Source organism: Prionailurus viverrinus, chromosome B3 (genome assembly GCF_022837055.1).
Source record: "Prionailurus viverrinus isolate Anna chromosome B3, UM_Priviv_1.0, whole genome shotgun sequence".
In the NCBI taxonomy this organism is placed as follows: Eukaryota; Metazoa; Chordata; class Mammalia; order Carnivora; family Felidae; genus Prionailurus; species Prionailurus viverrinus.
In genome coordinates this window covers 120,901,326-120,917,166 of record NC_062566.1, presented here as the reverse complement: position 1 = coordinate 120,917,166, position 15,841 = coordinate 120,901,326, and the positions used below count along the sequence as shown (strand labels likewise).

The window sequence follows — 15,841 nt, the reverse complement described above, 5'->3', positions numbered from 1 at the left end:
TCTAGTGATTTTGTGACCTTCCTTCAGGTGTGTGCAACACCACTTGAATTTTTCTAGTGATGAAATTGTGAAGCCGTAATGATTGGGACTTGCTTTGCCTAGAGGGGGCCCCCAAGTCTTTGTAATCTCCTAAATGATGCTTAGAAATCTCTTCTCATTAAATATTTTTGCTTACTTTTGAGAAGTACCTCTGTCTTGCTTTGATCAAATTTACATGACTCAAAGCATTTATGAAGTATGACTGTATTTGAAAACTTAGCCTTTTTAAAATCTATGTTTTGATGAGATAAGGTAGTAACATTTTTTTTCTGAAATGAAGATGCTAACAATCTTATTTTATATTTTACTTTTCTAGCGTTTTGCTAATATTTACTGAAAGCTCCAAGTCCGTTTGTGGTGTCAGCTGTTACTTTCCAATCTGTTAATGGCATTATGTTACTAAAATGTGAAGGATTTCTTTAAACTTCTTTTTCTTTTGGTTACAGAATTACTTTAATTTTCTTTGCCAAGTATCCACTCACCCAGTTTCCTCAATGCCCTTCTTCTGAATTCACTGTAACTTGACCTCAGCTGATGAGTAGGCAAAATGTTTTTAGTAAAGAGACTGACAGAGTCAGATGTGGTTCCGGTTCCTTACACACTCCTTTGAGTTGGCTACACAGGTATTGCAAGCGTTTCTTGCCATTACTTAATTCTGTTTTTATTTCTTATCCATGTTTTAGGAAAAGCATATAAGCAATGAAGAAGAGTACTTAAGGAGGATGGAAGAGGCCAGATTGCAGCTCAAGGATCAACTTCTTTGCCTGGAGACTGAACAGGAATCCATTCTTGGTGTCATAGGAAAAGAAATTGATGCAGCTTGTAAAACCTTCTCCAGGGACTCGATGGAGAAATTGAAAGTAATTATGAGTTCTCATTGTGCCTTTCAGTTAGTTTCCTAATATATAATTATAATAAGATTTTAATGCATGGTTACATGGTAGTCACATTTTTATCCTGGAAAGTTTTATGAAACAAAATAACATCTTGCATTTTTTAAAATGAGATACCGTATCTATTGCACATTTGTGGGAGAGAACGTGTATCATTATTTCATTGAATTGCCTCTATCTCACTCTGGAAAAGAAAATGTCTTATGAGAGAGGCAGCAGTTCTGACTAAAAAAATATCCTTGGAGTCAAGAGGCCTGGGTTGTCATTATCAGGCCATTTTTGTTGTTGCTAGTGTATTAATGGCTAATATTTATTGAGGACTAGTTACATTATAGGTACTGTGGTAGCTACGTATGTGCATTCTCTCCCTTAACCCCTAAAGCCACCCTTTCCTTTAGGTACTCTGATTAAATCAATTTTAGGCCTGAGAAAGCAAGGCTTAGAGAGGTTAAGTAACTTGCCCCTCGCCATATATCCAGTTAAATGCTAGAACCAGGACTTTAAACCTTGGGAGTCTAACTCTGGAGCTTAAACAAGTAACCATGATGCTATTTGCATTCCTTTTTTATTTAAAAAAATTTTTTTTTTTCCAACGTTTATTTATTTTTTTTGGGACAGAGAGAGACAGAGCATGAACGGGGGAGGGGCAGAGAGAGAGGGAGACACAGAATCGGAAACAGGCTCCAGGCTCTGAGCCATCAGCCCAGAGCCCGACGCGGGGCTCGAACTCACGGACCGCGAGATCGTGACCTGGCTGAAGTCGGACGCTTAACCGACTGCGCCACCCAGGCGCCCCTGCATTCCTTTTTTAAACAAATTATACTTAAGTTAGTTTTTCTGTCTTTAAAATGGAATATTGCTATTCAGTTTATAGTGCTAGGGAAATGATGAATAAAAACAGAATTAATCATGTATGTTCTTAATTCCTTGAAGATAAGCACCTCTTTGTACACTGCTGTATTGTATTGTGTTCCTTTTTTTTTTTTTTTTTTTAAACGTTTGTTTGTTTTTGAGAGACAGAGAAAGACAGAGTACAAGCAGGGGAGGGGGAGGGAGAGAGGGAGACACAGCATCTGAAGCAGGCTCCAGGCTCTGAGCTGACAGCACAGAGCCTGACGGGGGGCTCGAACCGATGAACTGTAAGATCATGACCTGAGCCAAAGATGGATAGTGAGCCACCCAGGTGCCCTGTGTTGTGTTCCTTTGATGCAGTAGGACCATAACACGTATCATGTAACCATCGTTTTCCCTGTATTTATGTCATGTGGTGATACGGTGGGACTCAAATTACAGTGTTATGCCTAATATTTAAAAACTTTTTCAGATGATTCTTCTTTTTTATTTTGTCATGTCTTTCCTCATATAAAATGATCTTCCCTTTTTGTATTGCTTTCTCCTCCTTTTTCCTGTTCTTATCCCTCTTTCTTTCTTTCTTTCTTTCTTTCTTTCTTTCTTTCTTCTTTTTTTCCCTTAAGTGGTGTTCTAAAGAAAAGAAAACTATAATTCTACTCTTACAGTGGAAGGTATCTTAGGATTCAACTTCAACAGAAATTTTTCAATGGATAGATTTTGGTAGAGTTGATGGAATTTCTACAGTATGTATTTCTAGTTACATTGAACAAAAAGCTCAGATGTCAGTTTGAGAGGACTATGAGCCAAATATGAGAAGTAATTGGCTATAGAGGAAAAACTCTTTGAGTTTTGTTACAGGGCCTGTTATAATGCTGGTGTATTCTTTTTCCTATCTAATGCTGCTTTTTTTATTTAAGACTTGTTACATTTAAATATATTTAAAAGATGTATGGCCTTAAGATTCTAATTTTATCTAAAAGGAGCACATATTAATAGTGAAATATTGAGATGCATGGTTGGCTAGGTCTGTTGAGTGTCTGACTTCAGCTCAGGTCATAGTCTTGGGGTTCGTGAGTTCAAGCCCCACATCGGGCTGTCTGCTGTCAGCACGGAACCCACTTTGGATCCTTTGTCCCCCTCTCTGTCCCTCTCCCGCTCACTCTCTCTCAAAAATAAATAAATGTTTATTAAAAAGTTAAAAAATAGTGAAATATTTATTCTGTATTTAAGTATTTGTGTCAAGACAGCTTATTTTCAATCAAAGATGTAGAAATGGAATCATTTGGATCATGCTATAAGATATATGAACCTTGTTATGGGCAATTACAGCCTAAAACATAGTGAGAAGATAGCAGATTGCTTAAATATTTTCTTATTTCTTTTTGAGGCACAAATGATCCTTCTAACATATTCCAAAAAGCACCCTGTTCTTTAATAGGAAAGCAGTGACTGTGGTAATGGATCTTTACACTTTGTCCCTAGAGAAAGACTAATTCAATCCAAGTGATGGGTAGAAAGTAAATCTAAAAGAATGGAAATTATATTAAGTTTTATTTATTTTGGTTTTTTTTTTAAGAGCACAGTTTTTCTCATTGTGGGTCTCTTTCCATTAATAATTTCTGTTGTTACCGTCCTATAAACTTGGGGGGAAAATGAATACCCAAGAATATAACATTTGTTCTCCTCAAATAAACTACCCAAGGTGTTGTTAAAATAAAATTCTTTGCCTTACAGTTCAGAGATCTAAGGGAGAGTGGTGGTCCTTATAAAATGTTTAAAAAAAATGGAATAATTCCAATTATTCTTTGTCATTTGTTTTTGAAATATTGTGGATGAAATTTTTAAGCCATTTTATGTAGTGACAGCTATGATATGAATTGGATAATAGATATGTAACAAATGAGCCTGAGAAAAGTACTTGGGAGTGTTGGTATTATTTCTAATTACCTTTTTTCTAGCCACCCTATTTATTACTTATCCCACTTTAGTAAATGCATATAATATTAGAAAACTTAAGGATGGACACTTAATAAGCCACCACTGTTATAAAACAATTAGGAAATTGTTTGAATTTGAGTTAGGCATTGCCTGAATTAAAGTCACATCATTTTCACAAACCAATCGTCGATGATTGAAGAGCTTTTCTTATAACACTTATTCTGAGTATGCACTCTTTGGAGAGCATAAAGAGGATAGGCTTTGGATCAAGACAGATGTAGGTTCAAATTACATCTCTCTAAATTGCTAATGTGTGACCTTGGACAACTTAGGTAATTTCTCTTTAAGAATTCATGTCCCATTTATAAGTTAGCTTATTTTGAGGATAAAGTAAAATAAGATATATGAGGTGCATATTATGGAGTGGAATATTTTGCACTTAGTAAATACTCAAATAATGCTAGCTGTCATTATTATGTAGTGCCCTTTTTGTCATATATTCATATATATTTGTATATTTATGTATATATTCTTTTTTTTATTCATCTGTTTATAACAAATTGTTGTAGTGTTCTTGTTACCATCGCACTGGAAGTCCATTTTCTGATGATGACATCTTTATATGCAGTTAGTAGTAATAATGATGTTCTCTGTGCCAGATACTGTGCCAGTCCTCATTTTATTTAATTTGTACCTTGACCTCATGAGGCAGTTTGCCTACTTTATAGATGATAACCTGCAGCTTAGAGAAATTAAGTCACATCACTTGTAAGTGGACAGGCTGTTTCTTAAACACTATATATAAATTTGTAAAAAATCACAAAATGAGAATATTATTTGTACTCCTGTCAAATTATTTTAAACTTTAATTTTTAGCACTAGATCTTAGGTCACTGAAGATTTAATTGAAACTGTGACACAGATAAATGGAAAATAATAATGAAAACATCATAATCAGTGAGAAATGGATGCTTGCAAATAGCAGAGTTCAAAGAGGAAGAAAACACCACAAGCTAGAATAGGCAGAATTTGACTGAAGGAAAGGCGGTCTGTGAGTTGGGTGAGATTTGGATGGTAAGAAAAGTGGAGGAGAGAAAAGTGGGAGCTAAGAATACAACATGTTTGTTTATGGCATATGGTCAGCATCATTATACATTCTTCATGTGTCTAAATGAGTCACCTAATGATATTCCTTAGGGGAGTGATGTGCACACACATCAGGAAGTATGGAAGTATTTGAGAATAGGAATAGACATCTTGCAGAGGGATAGGATATTTTTACACAACATTTCTAGGAAGGAGTCCTGTAAAAATATCATAGGTAGCACCTGTTTCAAGGCAAGTAGGAACTGAAAAAAAAATTTGTGTTTAGAATCATAAAGTCATTGACAGCCTTTGAACATCATTTTATTAGTAATAAGGCAGAACCAGATGGCAATGGATTTTATAAATGAGTTGGTGTGAAGGAAATCAAGGCAGCTGGTATACAGAACCTATTTATTGTAGTATTTTGTTACCATCATGAAATATAAAGCAACATTTGCACAAAATCATGTTGATTAGTTGCTGTCAATTCTACCCAACCATTAATGAGACAAAATGGCCCTCACAGTATAAAATTAAAGAAGGATAAAAGAGACAAAGAATTAAGTTTCCATGTAATTACATCTAACCAACTGTGAAATATATTATGTGGAACAAGACTGAGGAAAAGAAACAAACAAAAAAATGAAAAACTGGTTTGATTGAAGCTGCCTGACAGAAGTCCATGGAATCAGCCTCTAACGATTCTAGCAATGATAACGCTTGAGAGTTGATATGTGCCTCTATATTTGAGCCAAATATTTACTCTCAATGAGTACATACGTATATACACGTGTACATAAATGGACATAATAAGTAGTGGTTTGGAATTAGTTGAGTACTTGATAATGAACTTCTTTTTAAGCCTTTAAACTTAGGGATTAAACTTTTATGTGTTATGGTGAAGAATTTCATTTATGTAAGGTTATTTCAGAGAAAATTCTACTTCTAATAGACTATTTCCTTTTTCTGTAGGTTTTTTCATCTGGTCCTGATATTAATTATGACCCACATCGCTGGTTAGCAGAAAGCAAGGTAATTTGTTTTTAAGTCCTAAAGTTATCATAGTATTTATGACCTTCAAGGTGTCCTGTTTGGGCTAACCATACCATTTTGTTATTGAACAGAGCATATGCAGCTGTAATACTTCATTGCTGGGAAAGACATCATTGTCATGAATTTAAGAAACTTCCATGTTTCTTTAGTTTAACATTTACAAATTAGCTTAACTGTATAGGTACGGAAGGAGAAAATAAAGGAAGGTAAAACCGTTGAAGTAGTAAAACTAGATTGTCAAAGAAGCAAATTCTTCTGCCTTTTCCTTGGGATAGGCAGTGTCTCTGGAAGTGTATGAAAGTCAGGGCTGCTATAACCAACCTTTCTTGCTTCATGGTTCTTTTGCATGATGATTTAAATTTAAAGGGTAGGTAAGCAAATCTAAATAAAATTGAACAATTTGCTAATTTTAGCAAAAAGCTTCTTCTGCACTATGGGATAATTACCTGCTATCTTCGTCTATCAGATCAACTTGGAAATTCCTTGATTAAAATATATAGAAATTCGTGGCCACGTAAGATGTAGATGTCTTGTTCCAAGTGTCAATGCTCAAGGACTTGCATTCCTTCCCAGGCTAGTTTCTTTCAGCTTTAAGGCGCCTGGGTGGCTCCGTTGGTTAATCGACCGACTTAGGCTCAGGTCATGATCTCATGGTTCAAGCCCTGCATTGGGCTCCATCTTGGCAGTGTGGAGCCTGTTTGGGATTCTCTCTCTCCCCGCCCTCCCTCTCTGCCCCTCCACTGCTCACGCTTTCTCTCTCTCTCTCTCTCTCTCAAAATAAATAAACTTGGGAGAAAAAAATAAAGAAAACCAGCTGTACTTTAAACCTGAACAATTGTGGTCCAATTTAGGATTTTATTATTTGAAAGAACTTTTAAGTTTGTGCAGTATCCTTATTTAAATATATGAGAAAAGGGAGGTTTTAGAAAATGTACATGACTTTTCCGGTGCCATATAAAAAATGGGAACGTGGACCGCATGCCATGTCAGACTCACAATTAATGTTCTCACCATTATGTGTGATGCTGTCTAAAGTCTTCAGTTAGCCAAGATTTATCAATTATGTGCTCTTTTGTGTATAGGCATGAGGGTTATCAGTGTCAGCAAGCCATGGAAATTAATAAAGAAAATGGAAATGTAAACAATTTAAAAAATCCTTAAGGTATGTTATATTTTTATAGAAATACATAAACATTAACAAATGCAAAAAGAGGAAGAACTGACTGTGATATCAGCACTAGAAGGATAGGGGGGTATGATGCCACCAGCATGTTATAGGCGGTTTCTGCATAAATGCAGTATTTAACTTGATCATACAAAAAATATATAGAAGTTCTCTAGTTGGCTAATTATAGGTAAAATAATGGTAAGAAGTTGAGAATACCTGAATAAACACAGATAATGCCTTGAACTTGGTGGCAAGGTATGGGTGGGAGCTGACAGAAAGACATGATTCACCTTTGAAGACCAGCTGTGCTTTAAGGAAACTTTTTTTTTTTTTTAAGCATTCTTAATAAGAAATGAATAGCGTTATGATTGACCATTGAAATTTACCCAACCTGGTAAAATTTTCCTCCTTTTTTAAGTACAGTGATGCTGTTCATCCCTAACCATTTTTGATAGAACCAAAGGCAAACTTGTATTTATGCCACCTTCGTAGTAAATTCAGAATATACATGTTTTGCTGGCTCAGAAATTTTGGGCTAGAAACTTCTGTTGTGCATTAATAAAGCATTTCTCATTTCTCTTGTTTCTTTTTCCCGATTCCTCAATTCTGACAACAAGAGCAATGTACTTGGAATTTTCTTTCAAGTTAAAATCTTTATCATTTCTGAACAGAAAGCTTTCACTGCTGTTGTTCAGTTAAATTATGAGAGCCAGAGATGACTCTTAATCATAGCTCTTTAATTTGGGAACTAGTGAGCAGTTTTCCCTTATCATTTAATGGGATTGAACTTCTGATCAGACGAGTTTTAATACTGCATGAGACAACCCTTCCTGTAGAGCGTAAAAGGGTCATGATAAGCAATACCACGCTGACCAACTGACTAAGGAGGAATTGAATCTATTTACCAGAAAGATGGCTTAGGTTATTGATGGGCTACAATACTGTAATTCCCATGAACTATGACTGGACAGCTCTATAAGTATTGAAGATAAGATCTGAAATCAGAGGACAAAAACTATATGGAAAGTAGAATTGCTATTCAGCTAGTCCATGCTGACATCTTGCAGTGTTAGAAGGACCTCTGAGGGCATTTGGTAATTGTTTTCATAAATCTGCCAAATGAATTTCTTCTGTTAGTGTTAATCCTGGAAGAACTAGGGGACTGGGTGAGGATAGGGTCACTGTTGCTTTGTCGACATTGGTTACATGATATAAATATGAAGTTCAACTCAGAGTTGGACCAGGCTTATATGTAAAATAACCAAAGAATGGCAAGAACCATATAATACAGGGAGGGAGAGGATTGAGAATTAGGAAATACCATTGAGGAACACCAGGCAATCCGTTCCAGTAGATCAGCGATTTGTTTTTGTCATAAATCCCAATAAGGCATTTAGAGGCCAAATTTTATTCAGTTTAACAAGAATTTACTGACTAGCTACTGTGTGCCAGATGCTAGATTACATGCTGTGGGCATAATAATGAATTTGGCATGATCCTTTCTCTTGAGGAACAGTTTATTTTCCTAGAAAAGCTGACACATTGATAATTTCAATATTATGTCTAAGAGCAGTGATACAGGTGTGCAGAGGCCACCATGGAGTCTGATCCCTCAAGTGAATTTTGAAGCTGGGCAGATAAAGAGGAAAGACCAGGCATACACAGTAAACAATTGTAGGCATGGTATAGAAGAGAAACAGCATGATAAATGGAAAGAAACCCCAAGCGATTTGTCAATACAAGATGAATATATGAGGCAGAGAATGGCAGGGATGAGGCTTTAGAAAGAGGTAGAGCATAGGTAACTAAGAAGAACATTGTATGCTATTTTAGAAGTTTGACTTCAGTTCTGCATTTAGGGAGAACCACAAAGGAGATTTGAACAGGATACTGATAACTTTGTACTCCTATTTTAGAAGCATTACTCAGATAGTGATGTAAAAGGTGGAGTAGAAGTGGGAAGACTAAAGGCAGGAAGACCAGTTAAGAGGTCTTTGGGTGAGACCAAAGTCTCTGGGGTGAAAGTCCAAACCAAGGAAATTGTAGAGATTCAGAGGAAGGGACAGATTGAAGTAATGCTTTGGTGACAATATGCAGATGATGTTTAATGTTATGTCAGATGGAGTGGTAGAGAAGGAGATATCTATGGTTTTCAAGACTAAGTAAGAGATCCCACTCAAAGTTCAGTATGTGAATAGATCAACATGCAGAGTCCTAGATAGGCAAGCCAGCAGAAGTACTGAAGGAGTTTCTAGCACTGGGATTGATGTCTAGAAAGTCCCATTTGGACAGGAAGCCCCCCCCCCCCCACATATATATATTCCTTCTTGGAAATATATATATATATATATATATATATATATATATATATATATATATATATATATAAATAAATATATATATATATATATATAAAGAGTAATTAGGAATGTGACATTTTTTTCTACTCAGATTACTTCCTCAGCTTAAATATCACTGAAGAATAAATAGCAGATTAGATTTCAGTAAATCTACTCAAATATTTTATTTTCTCAATATTTTCTCAAATATTTTATTTGACCAGAACTGTAAACTTTTAAGGTTATGTAGATAAGAAATAGACTTCCAAAGTATTGGGGGATTTTCCTTTTTTACTCTGTTTGATATCATTCCAAAGAGTCCCACTTTTAATGGTATATGTGTTCCGGTATTGCTTTTCCTGCCATTTTTGGAATATTATAACTGAAGCAGCTTCAGAGATCATGTAGTCTAACTTCCTTGTTTTATAGATGAGAAGGAGGCCCTGGGAATTGTTTACCTCATGACATAAAGCTAGTTACTGAGAAGGATTTAGAACCTGGGTCTCTGAATTCTGTGCCAGTCTTTCTTGATCGGTAATATAATCTACCTTTGAATATAAACCTTGCTTTTATGCATATTGTCTTTTTAGTGATACGGATTTTTTTAAAACACCCATTGTATGAGAAGTATCAGACCCAGTATATTTAATTCTTGTTGAAGGATGTGAATAATCATCTAGCATTTTATCCTTCCAGTGTAGACATCAAAATGAGATACAAATACTCAGGTATCTTGATTCATTAAAGATGCTTTAGATTGTGTGTATGGAACACATTCAGTTTAATTGAAGAAAAGCATTTTGTATTTTTACATATGAACTCTTACTATTGAGTTATTTTTTTTCTTCATGATTTTATTCATAACTATGTAGGAAACCAGAGAGAATATTACCAAAAGAGGTTTTGAGGTTGATTTGGGTTTGAATTTTGCACTTCAGTTTAATTTTTGTTTTGGTTTCCTGGCACATTCTCAGAAATTGCCATCGTCTTCCTTTACCTTTGGTTTTTCTATTAACATTTCCTCTCAAAATTGTTTTTTGAGTTGTGGCAAAGGAAGTATGGTAGTTAAAAGCAGCAAAATTATGGGCCCTGGTATTATTGCTAACTCTATCAGCTATAATCTTTTTATTCGAATTTTCTATTTCCCTTGGTTTTGGCTTTGAGTCATTCCTTAATGACTTTAGTATATTATTACTCTAAATCTCACTAGAGGATTCTTACAGATTAAAAAGATCATTTTGATTGTTTTACTAGATACTTATTCCCACCTAATTGCAAGCTGTCAACTATGAAGGTAAAAGACTGCCTTATTTAGAAATTCCTTCTCTATTATAGTTTATTTAGCAATACTTGCTGATATAGTTAAATAAATGAGCCTATTATGTAATCTTTAAGATGCTCTTGTGAGTGGTTAATAGAATGGTGTTTGCACTGTGATTAATAGCCTTGTCAGGTAATTATTATTTGGAATTGGTAAAGTTATTCCTATGCTGTGTTCCAAGCTGTTTCTCCAAGGCGTTTAATGAAAGACGTTGGGTGTTTCTCGAGCAAACACTGATTCTCATAATTGACTATTTGTTGATTAAATTTCCATAAGTTGATATTTTGTTTTGTAGGATTAATAATATATTCTGCATACATGTTCAATTCATAACAAGCATCTAACTATAACCTATTTTTAAATTTTGTATGTTGATGGAATAAAGGCTTTGTTGGAATAAACTGAAGCCATAGGTCAGTCTGTTTAGGCCACTATAATAAAATACCACAGACTGGTGGCTCAAACAACAGATAATTTATTTTCTTACCGTTCTAGAGCCTAGAAGTCCAAGGTCAAGGTGTCAGGGTTAGTTTCTGGTGAGGCCTCTTCTTGGCTTGTAAATGGCCACCTCTCATGTAGGGGGACGGGCATTATGGGGGGATGGGATGGGAGTATTATTGGAAGAATTGGGGGTTGGAAGACAGAGTGTCTTTTCCTCCTCTTATAGGGATGCCAGTCCTATAGGATGAGGGGCCCTACTGTGGTAACCTCATTTAGCCTTTATTACTTCCCTAAAGGCCTTATTTCTAAACAGAGTCACCTGAGGGTTAGGAATTCATATAAACTTGAGGGGGGTACAATTAGTCCATAACACATATCAAACCTGATTAATGCTTTGGTTCAGAAATTGTGGGTTTTTTGTTTTGTTTTGTTTTTTTACCAAAATCAGTATGATTATTGTTATGACAACATCTTTTTGTTTCTCCATTATCAACCCTTAGCATTGGTACTGAGCACAGGCCAAAGATTAGGATGGAGTAAGTAGGAAATCTTTGAGAACAGGGAAATGAGTCGTTATGTTTTAAATTTGCATTTAAATCACTGGGCAAGAACAGATTAAACAGGGTGATTCAAACTGGTGATCCCAAAAGGCTCACTTTGTTTGGACCACATTGGTTTTAAAACAGAGAATTGGTAGCGAACATTTAAAAAAACTTTACAATTGCGTACTTACAGCATGGAATTTGTTTTTCTTTTGAGGTATCAGAAGATCTGATAACATTAGTGTTTCATTCTTATGTGATAGGAAACTGTTGGATCTGAGAAGAACCATGGACATAATCCTATTAGAAGGACCATCCTTCCAGCCCTTCTTCCTGGTTGTATTTTTATAATCCAAATCAATAGTGCTCAGGTCCTAAGTGTGTTACTTATGAATGTTCATTAAACTTTCTTACTATAATAATACAAAAATTTTTTTTGATTTTTTTTTGTTTGTTTTCAAGATATTTTATTTTTCTGTTTTATTAAACACAAGGTGCTTCCTCTTTACAAGAACTTAACGGCATCTAATTTTTCACTTAATTGCATGTGTCCTGTCCTCACTATGTGCAAAACAGTGTTACTAGTTTTAGTGTGTGTTTGAGCATACAAACATGAACACACATCCACTCCCGGGGTACTTTAAATTGAAGAATATTTTTAAATTCTTGAAAAAAGTCTTAAGGATTTAGTATATCAAATTCATTAACATTCAAGGATAAATATGTGCACGTGTTTAAGGTGCCAAATAAGTAGCAAAAAGACTTGGTTGAAAATATATCTCTTCCAGAAATTATACATCTAACTTTCCCCTTTTCCCTTGCATAATACGATAATTATTTGGGCTTTTCCATTTATTTATTTTTCTTGAGTAACTGCTAAAGTTTGATGAGGTGAACAAAAGGTATAATCAAAGGTGAACAAAAGGTTCAGATTGTAGTTTCTTTTTTTTTTTAAGTTTATTATTTTGAGAGACAGCATGCATGCATGAGTGGGGGAGGGGCAGAGAGAAGGAGAGAGAATCTCAAGCAGGCCCTGTGCTCAGAGCACACACCCACATGGGGCTAGAACTCACAAACCATGAGATCATGACCTGAGCCGAAATCAAGAGTTGGCCACTTACCCGACTGAGCCACCTGGGTGCCCCTATTCAGGTTGTAGTTTTGACATAGAAGCAGGCAGCAATAGTGTAGACTTTCTCTTATTTTGCCTGGTTAATATCAATTAATAAATGACTTAGGTAGTGATGTTTTAGAATAATTTTCCAACTGACTTATATCTAAAACTACTGATTAAATTGTCTAGAATAATTTTTTATTACATAGTGCATTGAACATATTTTCATTTTCAAGACTTTAGCAATATAGAAGTATGGAGAATAAATTTGGAATATATGTTCTCCTTTCCCTCTTGACACCTCTCTCCTGAGTGGGCATAATCCTCGTCAACAATTTGGCATTCATATTTTCAGTCCTGTATTGGTTTGGTGGGTTGAACTCCAGTTGTTTTTGATAAAGATGTATATTTTAATTGCTAAATATAGTGGCCCTTTCCTTTGGCAGTCTTTGACACTAAGCATATCCATCCTGTTGTACTATTTTCATTTTCTTCCTTTGCAAAACTCGGATTTTCTTCCTGCCTTTCCAACTACTTCTCAGCTTTATTTTTCGCTTCTCTTCCGTTCATCTCTTCTAAATTCTTCTCTCTTGTCTCCATAGACACTCCATGGGCTGTTTTGCCTTGATGCTGTTGATTCTTTACTTTGTATCTCTCATCCATATCTCTCGAGCTTTAGATCTATATATCCAACCAGTCATTTACACTTCTCTGTGTTAGTCCTAACAAGTTCAGCTTATTCCAATCTGTTGTTAACTTTTTAACTCCTAAATCTTTGCTTCTAGTTTTCCTCTTTCACATTTCTTCAGCTAGAAACACCAGTACTGATTCCTTTCTCTCTTTTCCCCCTTAAGTCTCACGTACACACACTTGGGTCCATTCCATGTCATTTTTGCTTGTTTTGAATATTGGTAACATTCTCCTGAGTTCCAGCCTCCAACATGTGCTCCACTCTCTCCATAGAGTGTGCTTTTGAAAGAAAAGTCCAATTCACTTCCTTCTCTCTCTCATATTGTGGTTCGGTGGGGATGGTGGTATATGACTCATCCTGACCTTTGACCCTATATTCTGCCTCCATGCTTTATTTAGAAAAAAGTTGTAGTAGAAAATGTAACTTTTATTTGGTAGAGAGTTGACTATGTTTCCTGGTTTCCTGTCCTATGGAAGCTTTTTATCTTTTTGTATTTGCATGGGAATTTCAAAATGGATATTGGGAAATGAAGCAATCTTAATTAAAGTTTACAATCATATTTGGAAGTCCACAGCTCAATTTATGTTTTAAAAAATTTTTAATGTTTATATACTTTTGAGAGAGAGAGAGAGACAGACAGAGTATGAGTGGGGGAGGGGCAGAGAGAGAAGGAGATGCAGAATCTGAGGCAGGCTCCAGGCTCTGAGCTGTCAGCACAGAGCCAGAGTCAGGTCTTGAACTCACAGGGTGCAAGATCATGACCTGAGCCAAAGTTGGACGCTTAACTGACTGAGCCACCCATGCACCCCATACAGCTCAGTTTCAGTTGGAGACTTCCAAGGGGTGCCTGGGTGTCTCAGTTGGTTAGGCATCTGACTTCTGCTTGGGTCATGTCTCACGGTTCGTGGGTTTGAGCCCCGCATCGGGCTCTGTGCTGATGGCTCAGAGCCTGTGCTTCAGATTCTGTGTCTCCCTCTCTCTCTGCCCCTCTTCCACTCATGCTCTGTTTCTGTCTCTCAAAAAATAAATAAACATTAAAAAATAAAAAGAGAAAAGTAAGTTGGGGACTTCCTGTTTTTATCTAGTGACATTCAGGTAGGACAGAGGCCTATAAATTATGTAGCAGATACTAAAGCCAGGTGTCATCTCCACAAGGAGATTTAATTTTAATTTGTTTTTCTGTCCCTTATTTACCTTCTTCCTTTTGCTAATTGTTAAATAGCTGAATTGTTATATAATTCACATATCATACAATTGACCTATTTAGACTGTATCACTCATTATTTTTAGGTGTATTCACAGAGGTGTGATGCCACAACCACAATGAATTTTGGAATATTTTATCACCCTAAAAGAAAATATGTACCCTTTAGCTATCATCTCCTAAATTTGTCCATCCCACTCACCCCTCTTATAGCTTTAGTCAACAAGTAACCTTTCTATGTCTATAGATTTGCCAGTTCTTGACATTTCCTATAAACGAAATCATACAGTATGTGGTCCTTTATGAATGACTTCTTTCATTTAGCAGAATGTTTTCAAGGCTCATCTATGTCGTAGCATGTGTCAGGACCTCACTTCATTGCTAAATAATAGTCCCATGTATGGATATACCACATTTTATCCATTTATCAGTGGATGTTCATTTGGGTTTTTTCCATTTCTTGGCTATCATGAATAATGCTGCTATGAACATTCGGTTACGTGTTTTTGCATGACTGTATGTTTTCATTGCTTCTAAAAATATACTCAGGAGTAGAACTGCTGGGTTATATGGTAACTATGTTTACCCTTTTGAAGAATTGCCAGATGGTTTTCCAAAGTGACTGCATGATTGTACACTCCTACCATCATTATATAAGAACTCTAATTCCTCCACACATACCAACAGTTGTTATCATATGTCTTTTTGATTCTAGCTGTCCTGCTGGGTGTGAAATGGAATCTCACTGTGATTTGATTTGCATTTCTGTGATGCTTAATGATTCTGAGCATCTTTTCATGTGGCCATTTCATGTGGCTTTTCATGTTGGCCATTTGTGTTATGTTTTTTGAAGAAATGTCTCTTGCTTAATTCACTATGTCTTTTTATTACTGAGTTCTTTATGTATCATTCTAAATTGTTCTTTCTCAGATATATGGTCTACAATTATTTTCTCCTATTCAATGGGTTGTTGTTTCACATTGTTAATTGTGATCTTTGAAGCACAATGTTTTAATTTTGGTGAAGTCTAACTTAACAGCTTTTTTCTTTGGTTGTCTATGCTTTTGGTGTAATATCTAGGAAATCAAGGTTGCCAGACCAAGGTTACCAAGACTTACACCTGTGCTTTCTTCTAGGAATCTGCTGTTTTTAGTTCTTAC

At 35.7% G+C, this 15,841-nt stretch overlaps 1 protein-coding gene across 6 annotated transcripts in view; it reads left to right on the top strand.

Moving 5' to 3' along the window:
• Window positions 1-15,841, top strand: part of CEP128 (centrosomal protein 128) — a 389,769-nt gene that overhangs the window by 153,742 nt on the left and 220,186 nt on the right. For all 6 annotated transcript variants that reach the window (XM_047863629.1, XM_047863627.1, XM_047863628.1 and 3 more), the window contains 2 exons: window positions 723-899; window positions 5,781-5,840. In XM_047863629.1, the coding sequence (XP_047719585.1) occupies window positions 723-899; window positions 5,781-5,840 (237 nt within the window). The remainder of the gene's footprint in view (window positions 1-722; window positions 900-5,780; window positions 5,841-15,841) is intronic.